This window comes from Oncorhynchus gorbuscha, linkage group LG21, assembly GCF_021184085.1.
Source record: "Oncorhynchus gorbuscha isolate QuinsamMale2020 ecotype Even-year linkage group LG21, OgorEven_v1.0, whole genome shotgun sequence".
NCBI lineage: Eukaryota > Metazoa > Chordata > Actinopteri > Salmoniformes > Salmonidae > Oncorhynchus > Oncorhynchus gorbuscha.
The window spans coordinates 20,450,157-20,469,803 of NC_060193.1; the positions used below are offsets into that span (position 1 = coordinate 20,450,157).

A 19,647-nucleotide genomic window follows, 5' to 3' on the forward strand; every position below is an offset into this window, starting at 1 on the left:
TTCTCCGGTGCAGAGGCTGATCCTCTCATCACATGGCCTCTGTGGCCTGTTATCTCTGCTTTCTGACACAGAAACACACACACGCAGTGAGAGGCATCCATTGTTTAAGAGAAGACAAAGGGGAAATATGTTATGTTACAGAATATTTGTTTCTTAAATGCTTTGCCTTAGTTTCCCCAACCATGAGAAATGGTCTCAAATTCATAGATTGTTACAAGAATACCATCCATAAAGCACTTAGAATGTTTCCCTTCCTTCCCTACACTCATAAAACCTGTCTCCTTCTCACTCACTTTTTTTCCTCCTCTAACGGTAAGAGGACGAGGGAAAAGGGAAAAAGAAGGCGGAGAGGAGTGAGTGTTTTTGTTCAGAAAAAGAAAGGGGTTCTCCTGCGGTTCTCAGGATGTTGCCCTTTAAGCCTGGAAAAGTGGGCTTCCTGTCCAGGGTAACAATCAGAGAATAGACAAGGCCCTGAGGATTATGACGCTGTGTTCCTTCAGCAGCAGACACAGTCACTTTGTGTTGTACACTAAGCAGCTGGAGGGAAGAAGAGGTTTGCGGAACGATTTCTACTGCATGGATTTGTAGAGCTGTATGGGTGAGGTGAATGAAAAGATTCTCAAAATAAGTTGTTTTCTTGGCCATTTTCTTTTTTTTATGCTTAAATTGTATGGGTTTCACTTTTAATCTCATGCTCCAATGCAACTGTTGTACATAGTACAATACTGTACATGCTTGTGTAATGTTCTGATTTAATGTTGTAGAAATGCTGTACTAATCTTGTCATGATCCTATCATCTTCATCCTTCTCCTCCTCAGGTTTTCCACCAGGATTTGAGATCACTGGATCCTAAGCAGAATGAAATTTGCATGATGGATACCTGACTCTAGGAGCCAATAGAAACAATATGGATATATCACATGCATATGAATTTATAGATTTTATGAATAATTTGGATTAGAAAACTTCCTCTGTCGAGTGCATCTATTTCCACGTTTTCTATCAGAAGTATTGCATTTATGAATGACTGTCACACCACTGTCTCTCTCTGGGAATATAGATTTGCACCAGAGGGTGAAATAAGCACCTGTGTACTGTAGTACCTGGTTTCTTGTCAAGGGACTTTGAGGGTATCCCCCCTCACCCAGAGACTGTCAGAGACCATGTCCAACAGCAATGACAGCTGCAACCTCCCCCTGAACACCGACACACTTGGTCTCACCTACATCTACAGCCTGGCCTTCTCACTCGGTCTCCCTTGCAACCTGCTGTCCCTCTGGGGACTGTACCAACTGGGCCGGTCCGGCGGGGGTGGCTGTCAGCTGGTCTACATCCTCAACCTGCTGCTCTCTGACCTCCTCCAGCTCCTCACCCTCCCTCTCTGGATCCTCTATCTCCAGGGGGCGCACCGCTGGCCCTACGGCCGCCCCGCCTGCGAGTTCGTGGGCTACGTCTTCTACGTCAACGTCTACGCTAGCGTGGTGTTCCTCTGTATCATCGCACTGGACCGTTGCCTGGCGATAGTACACCCGTTGAGTAGTCGTGGCGTTCGGACCGTGCGGGTGGCAGCGGTATTGGGGGTGGCGGTCTGGACACTGACCTTTCTGTTCTGTTTGGGTGGGCTTCTTCCGTCAGTGTTTGATGCGGAGAGGCTGTTATGTCTGGAGCAGTACCCTGTCAGCCTCAGATATGCTCACTTTAAGATTGCTACGGTTGTCATGGGGTTCCTGCTGCCCTGTGGTATACTAGGGTGAGTGGGAAACAGAGTATGAAGTATGCTTGGCTGACATGTTATGTGTGATTGCATAAAAAAATGGAGGAGTGTGGCTTGCACTCTGCATCTACATGTGTCCGTCGATAATGCTTTGATAAATATGAAGTGAACATTATAAACAACTTTATATTAACATGTCACATTACATGCAAAAGGATGTGTCAATGAGGAGTCTTGTTAAGTCACATCTAACATATCTATCTGACATGACCTTTGACCTTGGCCTCTCTCTCTCCCGCACCCTCCCCTTACAGCTACACTTCCGCCCGCATAGGCGTGACTCTCCATCACTCGCCATCCGTCTCCGACCAGGGCCGTCACAAAATCACAGGCATCCTCATCGTCATCACCGTCATCTTCATCGTCGTCTTCGGACCCTACCACCTCGTCGGGGGGTACCGTTTCGTCTCCTTGCTCCTCACAGATGACCCCTGTGAATTGGAGCGGTCCATTTTCCTGTGTTACCGGCTGTGCTATGGCCTGACGAGCCTCAACACCCTGCTGGACCCTCTGTTCTACATCTTCCTGTGTCATGACGCCCGTCTGGAGCTCCGCAGGTCACTGACGCCCTGTCTGGGACAGGGGCACACAGCACCCAAACAGGTCAGACTCCGTCTCAGAGGGAATCCTGATCAGAGTGACAGTGTGTAGAGAGACTGGATTGGACACGTTTTTGAGTTTCCTGTTCCTTTGATTCTGAGGAAGAAGAATCTGGATAAACTGTATTATGTTACCCGTTTCTTGTTCTTTGATGGTCTTGTGGTGACACCAGCCATACACTACAATGCGGTGTTTTCATAGACTTGCTCAAGGAACTGACTCCACTGGTTTGGCTGCTGAGAATTGGTGATGGGAAAAAAGCAGCGATTGTGCCACCTAGTGGGGAGAGCATGTATGCTGTTGGCTGAAATTGGAAAAGGTGTTTCCATCTGCTTCACCTTTCTGCTGACAGTCATCTCTAACTTATAATGCACTGCAATAGCTGCCTCAGTTTATACAGCCATATGAATGACTATCCGTGGATATCAACAATAATGTCAAATGTCTTGATTACTTGCTTATTGCAGTAAATAAAGTAATTTTAAATACCTTATTTATTCATTTGTATGAGAAACTCTTATCATCATACCCAGTCATGCTAAACATACACCAGACATTAAAACATATTAACAAACACATACTCCAGAGACTAAAACAGACAGTCTGAGAGTCAGAGTCTTTATGTGTCTTTTACTGAGGAGTGGCTTCAGTCGCCCACTCTACCATAAAGGCCTGATTGGTTGAGTGCTGCAGAGCTGGCTCACCTCCTGAAAGGTTGACCCATCTCCACAGAGGAACTCTGGAGCTCTGTCAGAGTGACCATTGGGTTCTCTCTGACCAAGGCTCTTTTCCCCCAATTGCTCAATGTGGCCGGGCTGTGTTCTTGGGGACCTCTAATGCTGCAGACATTTTCTGGTACGCTTCCCCAGATCTGTGCCTTGACACAATACTGTCTCAGCACCACATTAGGGAATTCCTTCAACCTCATGGCTTGTTTTTTGCTCTGACATGCACTGTCAATTGTGGGACCTTATACAGACAGGCGTGTGCCTTTCAAAATCATGTCCAATCAATTTAATTTACCACAATGGACTCCAATCAAGTGGTAGAAACATCTCATGGATGATCAATGGAAACAGGATGCAACTGAGCTCAATTTAAGGGTCTAAATACTTACGCAAACAAGTTTTTAATTTAATACATTTGTCCAAAATCCTAAAAACCTGTACTTGCCTTGTCATTAGGGGGAATTGTGTGTAGATTGCTGAGGATTTGTTTTATTTAATCCATTTTAGAATAAGGCTGTAAAGTAACAAAATGTGGAAAAAGTCAAGGGGTCTGAATACTTTCCAAAGGCACCATAGACTTACAATGGGGAACTTGCTCAATTTGGGCTCCTCAAGATACAGATAAGCAGGTCTTTAGGATCAATTTCACAAGACCTGAAAAAAACCTACTTGGTTTTATCAACATTTAGCACTCATTTAAGATCGGTGAGCGATTCTTGAATTGAATCAAAGCCAAGGGTCGCGAACGGCCTGCTGCACTGATGGGGCACATGAATAAATAACGAATCCGCATAGAGATGTAAGCCCATTTTTATTATTCAGGGACAAACATTATTAATGTAAATAGTGAACAGTAAAAGGCATAGTATTGAGCCTTGTGGCACTCCTTGGTTATGTAAAAAAAAAAAAAAAAAAAAAAAAAGACTGAACACCATCAGCAGACAGACACTGAGTGTACAAGACGTTGCAAACACCGGCTCTTTCCATGACAGACTGACCAGATGAATCCAGGTGAATGTTATGATCCCTGTTTGCTGTCACTTGTTAAATCCACTTCAATCAATGTAGATGAAGAGGAGACAGGTTAAAGAAAGATTTTTAAGCCTAGACACAATTGAAGCATGGAGTGTGTATGTGCCAATCAAAGGGTAAATGGGCAAAACAAAATATTTAAGTGCCTTTGAACAGAGTATCGTAGTAGGTGCCAGGCACACTGGTTTGATTCAGGAACTGTAACACTGATGGGTTTTTCCATGCTCAACAGTTTCCCGTGTGTATCAAGAATAGTCCACCACCCAAAGAACATCCAGCCAACTTGACAACTGTGAGAAGCATTGGAGTCAACATGAGCCAGCATCCCTGTGAAATGCTTTTGACACCTTGTAGAATCCATCCCCCAACGAAATGAGGCTGTTCTGAGGACAAGAGCGTGCAAATCAATATTAGGAAGGTGTTCCTAATGTTTTGTACACTCAGTGTACATTTACGTCTGTCGTAAACCAGCTACAGGCCAGTTGGTCTACACAAATTTCAGATAGCCTCCGTAGCAGGAGTGCATGATCAACCATATCGAATGCTTTCAACAGATCAATATAAAGGGCAGTGTGGTGCCTTTTCCTGTTTCCTAGCGCGTTAACCATATAAAGCAGCCAAGATGGTGCTCTGTACTGGCCTAAAGCCTGACTGGTGAGCATTCAGAATAGATTATCCATCTAAAAAAGGAGAGCAGCTGAGAATTTACAGACTTCTAATATCTTCGCTAGACATGAAAGTTTTGAGATTGTGTGATAATTACGAAGATAGCAGGGATCACCACCTTTGTGGAGCGGGAGATCATGGGCCACCTTCCACACTTTAGGAATAATACCCAAGAGAATGGATAGATTAAAAAGATATGTGTCAAGGGTTCCACAATCATATGTACAGCAAGTCGTAGAATACTTGGGTCAAGCATGTCTGCCCCAGTGGACTTTTACCATCAATAACTAAGAGCGTCCAGAAATCCCCTAGTAGTGACTTGCCAAAGCGAGACCAGTGGGTCACCATTTACATTAGCAGGCAAGTCTGCAATTGAAAAGGGGTGCATCAGAGCCTACTTGGAATGGGTACCGTACAAAAGCAAAAAGCAAATATAAAAGCATACTAGCACATTGCTGAGCCTTTGGTTTAACACTACTGAAACCATTGCAAAACACACAAGATATATTCCTCAATCCTTCTGGTGTCTATGCTGTACATAACACGGATTCAAAATACAATGATTTATAAATGGATCATTATGTATCCCACTGTTGCAGAACCTAGACGCGAACCTGGCTTTGGCATCGGAACTGTCATTGACAAAACACCTCAGTTAGCAGGGTGTGGTTCCTTCGTCTTCTGTGCCGCCTCCTCCTCCGCCCTGAAGTCTCTTCCTCTCAGGCTGGGGGCATAGTTGAGGGACCTCCTCCCCCTCAGCAGCAGCTCTGAGGTACTGCTGGAAGATCTCTGCGTGCTTTGTCGCTGTGACCACTCCCCTAGGTCCTCCGCCAGCACGCTCTCCATTACTGCCGCAAGGGACTGTCTGATCTTGTGGCACAGGTCCGGACAGCTGAACACATAGAGGATGGGGTTTAGCACACTGTTGAGGAAGGCTAGGCTGGCAGTGGGGGGCAGGCCGCTGGCCACGAGGCCCCGGAGGGAGGGTCGATACTGAGCTACAGCCTCCAGGACGCTGAAGACGTGATATGGAGCCCAGCAGACCACAAAGCTCATCAACACTGCTACCACGAGTCTAACGAAGCGGAAAGGGTGCCGGTTGCGGCCACGCCGCGCGATACCAATGGTCACTGATACATAGCACCACACAATGACCACCAGGGGAAGAATGAAGGCCAGGAGGAGCTTAGAGAAGGCCAGGGCATCCTGGCGAGCCTCACACAGATCTTTTAGGTCAAACTCCCTAACTGGGAGATACTGAGCGTAGTTATAGTAACACATGACCCTCCCGTCCTGCCGATGAATAGTATCCCGGAACAGGTAGTACGGTACCGTACAGAGCACAGCCAGGGCCCAGATGATTCCACATACCCTGCCGACCAGCTGCACGTTCCTACGGTTGTGAACCCAGACGGGCTTGTGAACCACCAGACAGCGGTCCAGAGAGATGGCCGCAAGCAGGAAGGCGCTGACGAACATGTTGAGGAAGAAGATGGAGGAGTGGAGTTTGCAGAAGGTGGTGCCCAGGGTCCAGGTGCCTCCGCGTGCCAGGAAGATAGTGAAGAAGGGGAGTGACGCCGTGGCCAAGAGGTCCGAGGCAGCCAGGTTGAGGATCCACACGCTGATGACGGTACGGCGGACACGGAAACCCACAATCCCCAGGATGAGGATGTTCTCCAGGATGCCGAAGGAGGAGACCAGGCCGTGGAGACACACCGTGGCCAGGCTCAGAGCCCCCACCTCAGCCGAGGAGTTGGATGGTACGCTGGCGTTCACCATGGCCTGGATGAGAGGGCAGTAGCCGGGGCTGCTGCTAGAATTGGTCATCTTGACAGTTCGGATTCTGCTTCTGACACTTTGTCCACTTTGACTCTGAATTCCTGTATACAACACTGCAAAGAAACGAGGCAAAGAGGCATTACGAATTAGGACTCTACTCAATTCCGTCTCTTGGAAATTCAGAGTTACAGCATGATTGAAATTTACGAGAATATTCCATCAATGTTACACCAAACATACAAAGAACATGGTTGCCGTGTTCACAGAACATCAAATATTAATGTTCTAGACATATTTCATGAGAATGTTGCAAGAACATTCCTTTGTATCAGTTGTCAGGAGATCGCCTGATCGTCAAGCTTTGATTGTTGAATTACCTGTGTAGGGCAAAAAAACTAAATGTGCACCTATGGAGGACCCCAGGACCGAGTCTGGAGAACATTCTACTGTATATACGTTAGCAAAAACCTTCAGAGAACATTCTTAGCATACCTCTACTTCTCTGCCTCGCTTCCTGATGCTTTAATAAATCGTAAAAGCCATCTCCAAACTGGCAATTGTTTTTGATTATTAGCCATGATAGTTTCTGTCGAACACGACTGAAGTGTCAAGTTTGCCTGAAAAAGTTGAACAGCCACTATCATCTCAAATTGTTAAGAGAGCGAGAGATGGCTTATCTCTCTGTCTCACTCTCTCCACATCCTCTGTGCAAGTTTGCCTTGTCTATCTATATATGTGAAAGCCATTGCACAAATAGACAACTTCTGTTCTAGCTATTTGCTAGTTTCCTAATACAGAACGGTGTGTTTGTGTTGATGGAAATGTACCCTATAGTAGGGGAGAGTGGGGTAAGTTGAGCCATTTTTTACATCCAGCATCACTCTGTCAGGGGAAATAAAGATATCTACATATATTTCAGGGTGTTGTGTATCCATGGAAATAATCAGAATTCATGTAAACATAACAGTTTTGAAAACATAGCTTTGTAAAAAAGCACATCTTATGGGGTAAATTGAGCAGCGGAACAGGGTAAGTTGAGCCACCTACAAATTCCTTTAAAACCCTGTCTACCTTTATTTCCCAAACACAATTCAACACAATCACTTTGTCTTTTAAAGGGATACTTTGACATTTTGGCAATGAGGTCATTTAACTCATTGATACCATTCTCATGTCTCCATGTCCAGTATGAAGTTGCTAGCAGATACGCATGCGGTTTGCAGTATGCCTTCAACATATATATTTTTTAATGTAAACACAGGCTTAATACCTAACAAACACTTTGTACTTCTTTTTTTTTAAACTCTTCTAAACAGACTAGGCCCTGTTGTTACCTCATATCCCAGCGTGTTGTTACCTCATATCCCAGCGTGTTGTTACCTCATATCCAAGTGATAATTCATTGCATTACCTCTGGGAAGAAAATAATTGCTCAACCATTGGCTCAACTTACCCCGAGGCAAACATTTGGACTTTTCAGTGCCTTCGGAAAGTATTCAGATCCCTTGACGTGTTCCACATTTTGTTACGTTACAGCCAGGTGTGACAAGCTTGTAGCATCATACCCAAGAATACTTGATGCTGTAATAACTGCCAAAGGTGCTTCAACAAAGTACTGAGTAAAGTGTCTGAATATTTATGTAAATGTGATATTTCAGTTTTATTTTTTAATTTACTACAATTTACTGTAACCTAACAAAATGTGGAAAAAGTCAAGGGGTCTGATACTTTTCAAAGGCACTGTCTTAGCCCACACAGCTACAAGGATGCTAGGTTTAGGACTTTATATTGAAGCTTATAGAGGCCCCAACAGATCTATAGAACAATCATAAAATTACACATAACTTCTAATAAACTAATTTGACTTGATGAAAATCTGTTTTTTTGGACCTAACTAGCTTACTGCTTTTTCCATGTGGTTTCTTCCTTCACAGACTCTGTGAAATGATTACCTCTTTCTAAATATTTGGTGAAACGACACATCTTGGTTTCTGAGAAACAAGGGTGGCTCAACTTTCCCTCCTCTCCATCTAAAATTACATGGCAGCTTTTTTGTAAGCCTACATTTCTCAGTTAAAGTGAAAAATACAGAGTCAAAACTTAAGAGTAATTTACTCTGGATCTCATCTATTTGTAGTCCACATACAAAATGTTTCTAAATTCCAAAATAGTTTTGAATGGATTACAAATAAAAACCCACCTTAACTGAGAATTCTCTCTCCACTGCTGAATCCACGTTGGGAGACTTGCTGGCCTGGTTGTGATCAGTGTCGTTATGATTGGTGGGTATTCAAGCACACTGACACGCCTGCAGTTACACCCACTAGTCAGTTGAACTGGGGATGAAAAGCATTTGACAGATTAAAGATAAGTTTATCTGGCCTTGTTAATACACTGACTACTGATTATTGGTGATATAGCAGAAGAAGAAGTTTCAGAAGAAACCAATTAAAAGGACCTCAACCCAACCCAAAATGTGTAAAAACAGTATTTTTTTTAAGTGGACCTGGGGAATAAAAGCAGTTCATATCCTCATTCCTCAATGCAATCTTATGGTTTTGATACGCTCTGCGACTCTTTTGATGCATTATATTTCTCTCTCACACACACAAGCTGTTTCTTTGCAGTGCTGATTAAGAGATTGCAGACTACCACAAAAATATGCTCGAATACCACACTCAGTTGTGATGTGTCGAGGGGGAAACTTCAGACGTGAGTCACCCATTGTTTGCTTCACCAACGAGTGAGAAAGTATCCATTCAAACAACATTCACACAAAATAACTACTCTTTTCTCAACCCGTTCCCGCGTGCATGGTGTGTATGGCAAAGCATCATTGACGGTAAAACAATAATCCAAGCACAACAATTGCATCACTAATTAGACTTGCGTCAAAGTGACAGGTTCTGTAGAACAGGAAATTCAAAGTTCTCTCGGTCAAGATATGTGATGTGCCATTGTCCATCTGCGGTTTATTGCCTGCAGTTCTAAAAAAAAAAAAAAAGCATAGCCTATCTTTGCATAGGGAATGCAAATGATTCCACTCAACATAGGCTTTTGGTACTAAGGCACAGCAACATAAAACATTTCAAATGATATCTCAAAATAAATCTAATTTAGTGACTGTGGACAATATATTCTGTTCTTATAGATTGATAAGGGCATAGTTAGAATACTATTTGGGTGTTTTCGAGAAACAGACTGGCCAGAGTGCTAATAATGGGCCAGTATGGGAACCTCAAGGAGAAAAATGGAATGGTGTGCCTGAGGCTATTTCTCTGGGGATCCCAATCCATACCTGGCTATTGCAGAACACCAACCTGGTCAAAGAGCAATTCGTATTATTCTGTATGTAAATCCAAAACACTATTTAGTATGATATGTTACAGGGTTAAGGTTAGGGGAAGGATTTGCGAACACACTAAGTAGTTGCAAAGTAGCTCAAAAAGTAATAAATATCCAAACATTTGCTGAAATGCTAAAGTTGTCCGTGACAACATTCAAACTCACAACCTTTGAGTTGCTAGACATTCATGTTATATGCCCAGCCAACCACCCAACTTCCATTTTTTTCCTGAAGTAACCATAGATCTTATACCAAACGTACCACATGTAAAAGAAACCATACTAATTTGAGTGTCAAGGATTTACATTTACTATGTTACGTCTAGTCTATGAGACCTGGCTGAGAACTGGTTTCATGCTAAACTGAACAGAGAAGTGGTAAAGTTGGGTCGAGAGGTTCTGTCCCAAATGGCATCCTATTCACTACAAAGTGCACTAGTTTTGACCAGACAAATAGGGTGACATTTGGAATGTAGCGCTACAGTCCACACTGATCTGCGGGTTACAACGGCGCACTTTTCAGTCCTGTTCATCAGATCCTGAGCCACCCATTTGTATCAATGTTTATCCTATCGGTTTTGAATCCCAATTCACACATATAATGACAACTACGTTAAAATGTCAACGCCTTGCAGCCGATGTTTTTCAAACGGGTGTACGGACTGATTGCAAAATATGTTGAGACAGTGGTGTACCTCTTCCTTCCTCTGAAAGCCTCAGATAAACTGTCGAAACTCATTCTATTATGAACAGGTTTACCCTTGAAATGTACACTTGCCCCCTGGTGGACTAATTGGGGTCTGCCACCTAACTGCTTTAAAACAAAACGTATAGGTCAAAGTACATAACACACAACCTACTTTACTCAAAGTTTAAAGACAAAGTTTCATGAATAATTATACCTGACAATTAACTGCACACACCTGGACCAGGTGTAAATCGGTACCTGATAAGAGGGGGAAAAAAATATGCAGTGGAACCTGGCTTCAAGGTCCAGAGCTGAGTTTGAGGCATATAGGGAAAATAAGGTGCAATTTGAGACCCAGGGTGCCCTGCTGCCTCTGGATCAGTCATGAGTCACTCTAGAACAGGGCTCTCCAACCCTGTTCCTGGAGCACGATACTTCTGTAAGTTTTCAATCCAAGCCCAGTTGGAACTAACCTGGTTCCGCTTATCAACCAGCTAATTATTAGAATCAGTTGCGCTAGATTAGAGTTTCAGCCTAATCTACAGGACAGTAGCCCTTCAGGAACAAGGTTGGAGAGCACTGAACCAGAGAGCTAAATGCTCTGTAACGATATTAGGACAAATTAATCATTTCAAAAAGGTTGGAATTAATCTAGACTGTTCAATCTACGTTACTGTTTTTGTATTTCAGCGACTCCTGATTTAGCCCAAGGGACAAATACGTAAAAATGTATCAAACAATGAAAAGTCCTTTATTGCCATCAGAACATGAGTGAGAAGACCAGAGACAACCTGACACAGAGTGAAGAGTTCACAGTACCTAAACAGTACTACTAACGTACACACAAACGTCAACATTCTCCCCAACCAGAAAGACATAGGGATACAGGGAGCCAAGAGAGGGAGATACAGTATAGACAAGTGAGGTATACGTTTCACACAAACAATACATTAAGTGTTCAATCGGTCTCTTCATCCCACATGCAGGCATGCACAACTGAATTCATTATTTGACATAATCAGTGCTCTGCTCTCATACCATGACACAGAAAGACAGTTTAACCAAAAGGGGGCAACACAATCCAGTTGATTTTAATCCAGTAAACACACCTCATCCCACTCAATACTTGTGGCTGTGAGAACACTGATGTGCCAGGTTTGTGTTAAAAACGTATTGTAATACTTAAGAGTAAGAAATGGGGCTAATTCTATTCTTAGTCATATCAGTAAAAAGGCAGCTATCTTGTGGGTCAATGAGTGGTGGAAAGGTAGTCAGAGAAGCCACTACAGTACTAAAGTGTCTAAGGCAGGGCTCTCCAACCCTGGTTCTGGAGAGCTACCGTCTGGAAGGAGCAAAAGCCTGCCTACAGGATGGTAGTTCTCCAGGAACAACGTTGGAGCCCTGCTCCTAGGTATGGATTCTTAAACACATTCGAAGTGGACATTAGCAGCAGTTCTAGTAGTGGATGCCGTAATGGTGAAGCTGAAACGTGACCCTCTCCCTCATGCAAAGCTACTGCTAAATGATCATGCAAATTAGCTTGTTTATCGATTTAGAAAAATAGAGCGCAAACTCAGACAGAAGAAATCAATCAGTTCATCTCAGACAGTTGATTTCACTTCCATTTTATTTCACATTTTCTATGATGTGGAAAGAACAAAAGTAGTTGAGAGGTAACCAAGACGACAGTAACAACATGAGCCCACAAGCCAATAGGAGTTTGAGTCTCCTCCCTCACGCCCCTCGCCCGCCACCTTTTAAGAACAGGACAACCACCTTGCTTATAGTTAGTTAATCTCAAAAACACTCACGTCTCCTCCGAACATAACGTGGGGCGACCACACTGACTGCACCCCACCGCCCGTGACTGAATTGCAACAGTGTCGTGTTGCGGTTGCAGTTTGTGCATCTGTGTGTAACAGTGCGTGTGTATAGCTCTCATCTCTTTTGAAGCTGCGCTCCTCACCCCCCACACGCCACACAGACCCTCTAGAAGGGTGAAACAACGTGGCCAGCCTTCTACAGTCTACCTCCCTCCATCTCGTGGTCACCATGGCGTGTGCGTTGGGTCTCCCATGCTGCGGTTCACCCAGGCGTTTGTTAGTGTGGCTGGGAGCTACAGCGCCATGTTACCCTACCTCCCTATTCCACACAGCCAGTAGGCCCAGAGAAAGAGGCACTGTGAAGTTTTGTTTACAGTCTAAATCCATCGACTAATCAAGTACTCAATCTATTTCCTTGTCTGTCAGTCTGAAAGGCTGTGTGTAGGACCAGCCCCGGACACAAGCGTCAAGCAAGGGAGAGGGGAAGTGACACAACACCTCTTCCTATCCTCCCAGCCAATAGTGGCCTCACCTGCCATTGTGAACTCACCACTGACCCAGGGTTGCCAGCTCTCAACTGTGCACACGTACATACATACATACACAGCCCAAACGCTGTCCAGTCCACTCTTAGGGAGGACAAGCGCCTTGAGTTTCTTGTTTGGCACCAGACTCTCTGGCCAGTCATTCGTTCCCTCGTTCTTTTCTGTATTACCACAGTTTATACCTCTGCAATCATTTAACTCCCCCTTCCCTCGCTACTGGTCTGTTCTCTTCTCAAAGAAAAACATCTTTCCTGTGAAACAAAAACAAACTAGTTTTTTTTTTTTTTTTTTTTTCAAATTCAAGGCACAATGTCTATCAATAATCACATCTGTTTGACTTTCTGTCCATCATCACCAACTGACGTTTAGGCCAGGGAACGTAACGTAACAACGCCTGACGCTTGTTCTTCACCTCTTGGACTCGTCCGCCCATCCCTCCTATCCTCCAGCTAGCATCATCTATCATCCGGACCTTAAGACTGGTAAAAGACATGTCTGTTTGAATGGGAGAGCGGCCAAAAGTCCAAACCAGTGATAACATCAAAATAAAACAAAAACTTGCAAAAAAAAATAAAAAATAAAGTCCCATCCTGTGTTTGTTATTTCTTTAAAAATCAAGTCATATCCACCAGCTATTTTCTGGCAAGCTAGGTGTTTTTTTATTTAAATAAGCACTAAGTACTGATAGATAGGATAACATACACCATTACGTGTGTTTTTAAGATGCTTTTGTCGTTTTTATGTACTTTCTCTCCCCCCTCTCTCTCTCTCATAGTAGTATGAATCTGGTATTTTGTCGTTTTTCACTCATCTGTTTTAAGGTTTAAGTAAATGCAAGCAGGGACAGAGTTTGCCATGAAGTCTTGCTCTAGACGTGGGTTTTTAGGGGGCGAGGCCTAGTCCTCTACGAGACGCCGTTGACAAGGGTCTCGCTGGGTGTGGCCATGCCGTTGCTAGGGGAACGCTTGGAGGGGGCCATGTGCTCGTCCCTCTTGGCACTGCTCCCGTTTTCCTGAGGAAGGAGAGCAGAGGAGGGAAATGGTCAGTTTAAAAGGAACACTGAAAGCTAACATCGTGTGTGTGTGTGCGCGCATACCTTGAGCTCTGGAGCAGCAAGTGTTTCCTGGGGAAGGGTCTGTCGGCTCTGGGACTCGGCGCGGGAGATGTAGTCTGCCACGGTCACTGCAGAACCAAACAACCCAGAGAACAGTGATGTAACCCCGAGATTCAGTATAATGACAACCCCAGCGCTACACAGTGAGGGGATCAGACTAAGGAAGGATAGGGAATAGAAATCTATCCAAGGTCCAGACTGACAACATGGAGGGACGGTCAGACACACTACTCACCTTCAACTGGCAGTCTGTCACAGCTGGCGGATCCTCCCTCTGGGTGATTGCCACGGTTACGGCGACGGCGGCTCCTGTTGCGGCGCTGGGGTCTGCCCTGCTCATCTGATAAAAAAAATATTTTTATAATGGATAGGAAGTCTGAGAAAATAAACGTTATACTTCAACCTAGTCTCACAGCATAACCATCTGGTGTTCTACAAAATTAAGCCTCAAGCCCTCCTACCCAGTCCATTCTCGTTGGGTCCGGCCTGGCTGTCTGACTCTGTGGCAGCGGCGTCCATCACACTGGGCTCCTGGTCATTGCGGCGACGGCGAGAGCGTCTCCTGAGGTCTACCTCTCCCACCCCCTCACTGGCATCTGTGTCACCCTGCTCACTCTCACCCTCCAGCAGGGAGAACGGGTTGCTGTCCGGGTCCTTCAGCACTGGACAGGGGAGAGAAAAAGAGGGAACGAGAGAGACATGGGAAGATGAGGCCTAAAACATCAAACTGCACCACCCTCCAGTTATGAGAAACAACTAGACCATGGGGTTTGACCTGGAAGATGCCAATATCACCCGGGTCCGATTCATTAGGGCCAACTGTAGAAAAACGATTTGCTACGAAATACACAAATGAGCGTTTCTCATTGGACCAGTTCAGGCAGTACTTCCCTAATTCTGTCCATTATCTTCCATTTTGTGCTTAATGAATACAACTCAGTACCCTAGCTTGGACTATTATCCCCCCGTGTTGTACCGGAGCTGATTGAGTTGGAAGGTCGTGAGGCGGGTCCTCCGCGGCCCCGTCCGGTGTTGGATCCACGGCCCCTGCCACCCCGGCGGGAGCCTCGCTCATCTCCACCCACGCCACGTGGACGCTGGTCACGCTCATTGAGGTCCTCAGGCTCAGAGGCATTGGACTGCTCAGAGTTGGTACCTGTAACAGACAGTAACATACAGCATAAAAACAATGGTATAGAACAAGGGATGAGCAAAACCAGAGGATAAAGAGAGGGTGTGCATGAGGAAAGAGGAAGATGCAGGGTGGGGTCTATGTCAAATAGAGGGTGCTTATATTTGTCCTGTTTCACACATGTACAAGTGTGTAACCTGTACCGTGTGTGGTGTAAAATGGACTTTTTTTTAAATATCCCACTCACAGCCAGGGATCAGTCATTACTAACAGCGACCCTGGAGCAATTAGGTTTAAGATCCTTGCTCAAGGGCAGATGGACCAACTTTTCATCCTGGTCGGCTCGGGGATTACGAGTCCAACGCTCTGTTACCTCCCACCATACGTGGGATGTTCTACCGGTAGTCTAAGTATGTACCAGTCAACTCATCAGCAAACCAATGAGGGTGTTCTCCTAGTAGAGTCAGACTAGTTGGTGTTCACTGCAGCAACGCTCAAAATTTAACCAGATCATCGTCCCTGAAGACTATTGACAGAGTGTAGCCTGCAAACAACTAATATCACACAGAACCAACAACTATCAACCCAGAAAGGAAATTGAATTATTCAGATAAGAAGCATGCCTGGTTTGTTAAGTCAGAATCTGTCATAAACAGGGAGGGATCAAAGGAGTTGTCTAGTCACCATATCCAGAGTACTGGCTGTTGGAGGGCCTGCGCCCTCGGCCGCGGCCTCCGTAGATGCGGGAGGTGTGGAGGTTGGTGGAGTTGCTGCTCTCGTCCGTCAGGTAGCCCTTCTCCCTGTCCCCGGGGCCAGTGCCCCCGACCCGACTAGGGGGAGCACGATAACCCACCCCGATCTGACGGAGCTGCTCGTCAATCTGCAGCCGCTCCAGACGCAGCTGCTCCACTTCCTGTTAGAGACAGAAGTACATGTTAGAACTTACAGACTCATTCCTATTGGGCAGAGTATATGTTAGAACTTACATCCTAGACTCATTCCTATTGGGCAGTGTATATGTTAGAACATACACTACCGTTCAAAAGTTTGGGGTCACTTAGAAATGACCTTGTGTTTGGAAGAAAAGCACTTTCTTTGGTCCATTAAATCTAATTGATCAGAAATACAGTGTTAGACATTGTTAATGTTATAAATTACTATTGTAACTGGAAACAGTAGATATTTAATGGAATTTCTACACGGGCCCATTATCAGCAACCATCACTCCTGTGTTCCAATGGTACATTGTGTTAGCTAATTCAAGTTGATCATTTTAAAAAGGAAAATTGATCATTAGAAAACCCTTTTGCAATTATGTTCTGATTAAAGAAGCAATAAAACTGGCATTTAGACTAGATGAGTATCTGGAGCATCAGCATTGGTTGGATCGATTACAGGCTCAAATGGCTAGAAAAATAACTTCCTTCTGAAACTCAGTCTATTCTTGTTCTGGGAAATGAAATTGCCAAGAAACTGAAGATCTTGAAATAAGAAATAGATGTCAGTTTTGGCCAACGCCGTGTACTACGCCCTTCACAGAACAGCTCAAACCGGCTCTAAGCAGAATAGAGAGTGGGACGCACCAGAGCACAATTGAGAAAGAGAACAAGTACATAAGTGTCTTGTTTGAGAAACAGACGCCTCAAGTCCTCAACTGGCAGCTTCATTAAATGGTACCCGCAAAACACCAGTCTCAAAGTCAACTGTGAAAACTGCGACTCTGGGATGCTGGCCTTCAGGCAGAGTTCGTTTGTTCAGTGTCTGTGTTCTTTTGCCCATCTTAATCTTTTTTCATTGGCCATTCTGAGATATGGCTTCTTCTTTGCCTAGAAGACCAGCATCCCGGAGTCGCCTCTTCACTGTTGACGTTGAGAAGGGTGTTTTGTGGTTACCATTTAATGAAGCTGCCAGTTGAGGACTTGAGGCGTCTGTTTCTCAAACAAGACACTTATGTACTTGTTCAACGGCGTTGGCCAAGAAACTGAAGATCTCGTACATTTCTCACATGGAATAGCCTTCATTTCTCAGAACAATAGTAGACTGATGAGTTTCAGAAGTTGGTTCTTTGTTTCTGGCCATTTTGAGCCTGTAATCGAACCAACAAATGCTGATGCGCCAGATACTCAACTAGTCTAAAGGACAGTTCTATTGCTGCTTTTATCAGAACAGTTTTCAGCTGTGCTAACACAATTGCAAAAGCGTTTTCAAATGATCAATTAGCCTTTTATAATGATAAACTTGGATTAGCTAAGACAACATGCCACTAAAGCACAGGAGTGATGGTTGCTGATAATGGGCCTGTGTACACCGATGTAGAAATTCCATTTTTTTTTTTTACTACCGTTTCCAGCTACAATAGTCATTTAGAACAATGTCTGATCAACTCGATGTTATTTTAATGGATAAAAGGGTTGTTTTTTTAAAGACATTTCTAAGTGACCTCAAACGTTTGAACGGTAGTGTACATCCTAGACACATTCCTATAGGGCAGAGCACGTTAGAACATACGCTGCCTGAGGAAGACTAGTTGAAACGAGTTGCAGTTGGGGGTCCTGATGCACTATGCTAACTGCTCCCATATGTATTCTTAAGTAAATATATTCTGTTAATAGTCCACTGAAGTTTATTGGAAAGTACTGGCCGCCGACTCGTCTTCTTTCATTACAACATAGACAGAAAGAAAATATTGTGTGGGCAAAGAGCCTGGACCGCTGTGGGCTGGCAAACATTTATTTTGAAACATACAGGACCCATCCCAAAATGGCATCACATTCCCTATATTGTGCACTACTTTTGATGGGAGCTTTATGGGCCGTACTGCAACAGTTTGACGTAAAATTTCATTATCTGAGAAGGAAAAAAACCTTTAAGAGTGACATCTCTTTTTCGGTTCTGCAGTGTGGGCAAGACTGTGGGTAGCCGGATCAGTTTAGGACTGTAAGGGCTGGGGATCAAGTACACTGACAGCAGTTCACTGGGGCCTTTTGGTTAGGTGAGGTGGCTGAGGGTGTCACTTCAGAATGCAACAGCTGCTGAACAGCTGACCCTTGAGGGAGGTGGCTGACCAGGAGCAAGGGGGTGCAAGGATGGGTAGAGGCGTTATTTTGGGAGGCTAGGGTCCAGATAACCTGTAATCTACACCGCTACCCCCTCTTCCCAACCCTGAGCAGGGGACTATTTATAAAAGCACGTAGGGTAAGGGTAAAACGGAGCTACTCTCAGCAGCTTTCACATGGAGGTAAAGGGTGGATGGAGGGGGGACAGGTGACCACTGAAATAATCTGGAACCCCCACCCACCCCACAAGTCCCCATACAGTGTACAGTACATCATCTATTGAAAATCACTAGTTTCCCATATTCACAAGTAGGTAGATTAGAAACCTGCTAATGCATGGTTAGATATTAATAGCCTTCTATGGTTAAGGTTATGGGGGAGGGTAATTTGATCCTAGAACTATGTGTAAGGGGAACGCCTACCATGCGTGTATATTCAAGCCATTGGCCCAGTCACAGTGCCTAGGCTTACTGTAGATATTCAGAGGCATATAGGGTCAACATTTACTGTGCCTTGAGAAAGAATTCATACCCCTCGACTTACTCCACATTGTTCTGTTACAGCCTGAATTCGATCTACACACAATACCCCATAATAACAAAGTGAAAACATGTTGAAACATTCCTGCAAAGTTATTGAAAATGAAATAAGAGAAATCAAATTTACATAAGTATTCAAATCCCTAAATCAATACAGATTAGAATCAACTTTGGCAGCGATTACAGCTGACAATCTTTCTGGGAAAGTCTAAGAGCTTTGCACACCTGGATTGTACAATATTTGCACATTCTTTTAAATTATTCAAACTCTGAAGTTGGTTATTGAACATTGCTTGACAGCCATTTTGAAGTCTTGGGTTTAAGTGATTTAAGTCAAAACTATGCCACTCAGGAACATAATGTCGCCTTGGTAAGCAACCCCAGTGTACACTGGCCATGTGTTTTAGGTTATTGTCCTTCTGGAAGGGTAATTTGTTTCCCAGTGTCTGTTGCTTAGCATTATTCAGTTTCTTTTTTATCCCCACCCCCCCTTGCCGATGACAAGCATACCCATAACGTCGCAGCCACCAACATGCTTGACAATATCAAGAGTGGTACTCAGTGATGTGTTGCGTTTGCCCCAAATATAAAGCTTTGTATCCAGGACATTGGGTTTCAATTTAGTGCAATTTTGCAAAAGGAAGCATGTTTTGGAACATTTTATTCTGTACAGGCTTCCTTTTCACTCTCATTTAGGTTAGTATTGTGACTATAACGTGGACCAAACCTCAGTTCTCCCAAATTACAGCCAGTAAACTCACTGTTTTAAAGTCAACATTGGCCTCGTGGTGAATTCCCTGAGCGGTTTCCTTCCTTTCTGGCAAC

At 44.3% G+C, this 19,647-nt stretch overlaps 3 protein-coding genes across 7 annotated transcripts in view; 1 reads left to right on the plus strand and 2 right to left on the minus strand.

Moving 5' to 3' along the window:
- The first annotated feature begins 31 nt into the window (after positions 1-31).
- On the plus strand, positions 32-2,845 carry LOC124008566 (probable G-protein coupled receptor 132). The gene is made up of 2 exons (XM_046319940.1): positions 32-1,751; positions 2,030-2,845. Exons 1-2 carry the CDS (start codon positions 1,165-1,167, stop codon positions 2,424-2,426), a joined length of 984 nt encoding a protein of 327 aa, XP_046175896.1. The 5' UTR covers positions 32-1,164; the 3' UTR covers positions 2,427-2,845.
- A 1,052-nt stretch (positions 2,846-3,897) lies between these two features.
- On the minus strand, positions 3,898-9,284 carry LOC124008564 (prostaglandin D2 receptor 2-like). Of its 2 annotated transcripts, none has more exons than XM_046319934.1 (2): positions 8,781-9,284; positions 3,898-6,693 (listed from the first exon to the last, which is right to left on the minus strand). In XM_046319934.1, exon 2 carries the CDS (start codon positions 6,626-6,628, stop codon positions 5,453-5,455), a length of 1,176 nt encoding a protein of 391 aa, XP_046175890.1. In that variant the 5' UTR covers positions 6,629-6,693; positions 8,781-9,284; the 3' UTR covers positions 3,898-5,452. The 2 variants fall into 2 exon arrangements, with proteins under 2 accessions (XP_046175890.1, XP_046175891.1); XM_046319935.1 differs by lacking the exon at positions 8,781-9,284 and adding an exon at positions 7,073-7,271.
- Positions 9,285-11,343: 2,059 nt separating this feature from the next.
- Positions 11,344-19,647, minus strand: part of LOC124007943 (fragile X mental retardation syndrome-related protein 1-like) — a 30,397-nt gene continuing 22,093 nt past the window's right edge. For all 4 annotated transcript variants that reach the window (XM_046318835.1, XM_046318836.1, XM_046318834.1 and 1 more), the window contains exons 12-17: positions 15,912-16,140; positions 15,072-15,251; positions 14,557-14,757; positions 14,331-14,435; positions 14,078-14,163; positions 11,344-13,993 (exon numbers count right to left, since the gene is read on the minus strand). In XM_046318835.1, the coding sequence (XP_046174791.1) occupies positions 13,886-13,993; positions 14,078-14,163; positions 14,331-14,435; positions 14,557-14,757; positions 15,072-15,251; positions 15,912-16,140 (909 nt within the window). In that variant the 3' untranslated portion in view covers positions 11,344-13,885. The remainder of the gene's footprint in view (positions 13,994-14,077; positions 14,164-14,330; positions 14,436-14,556; positions 14,758-15,071; positions 15,252-15,911; positions 16,141-19,647) is intronic.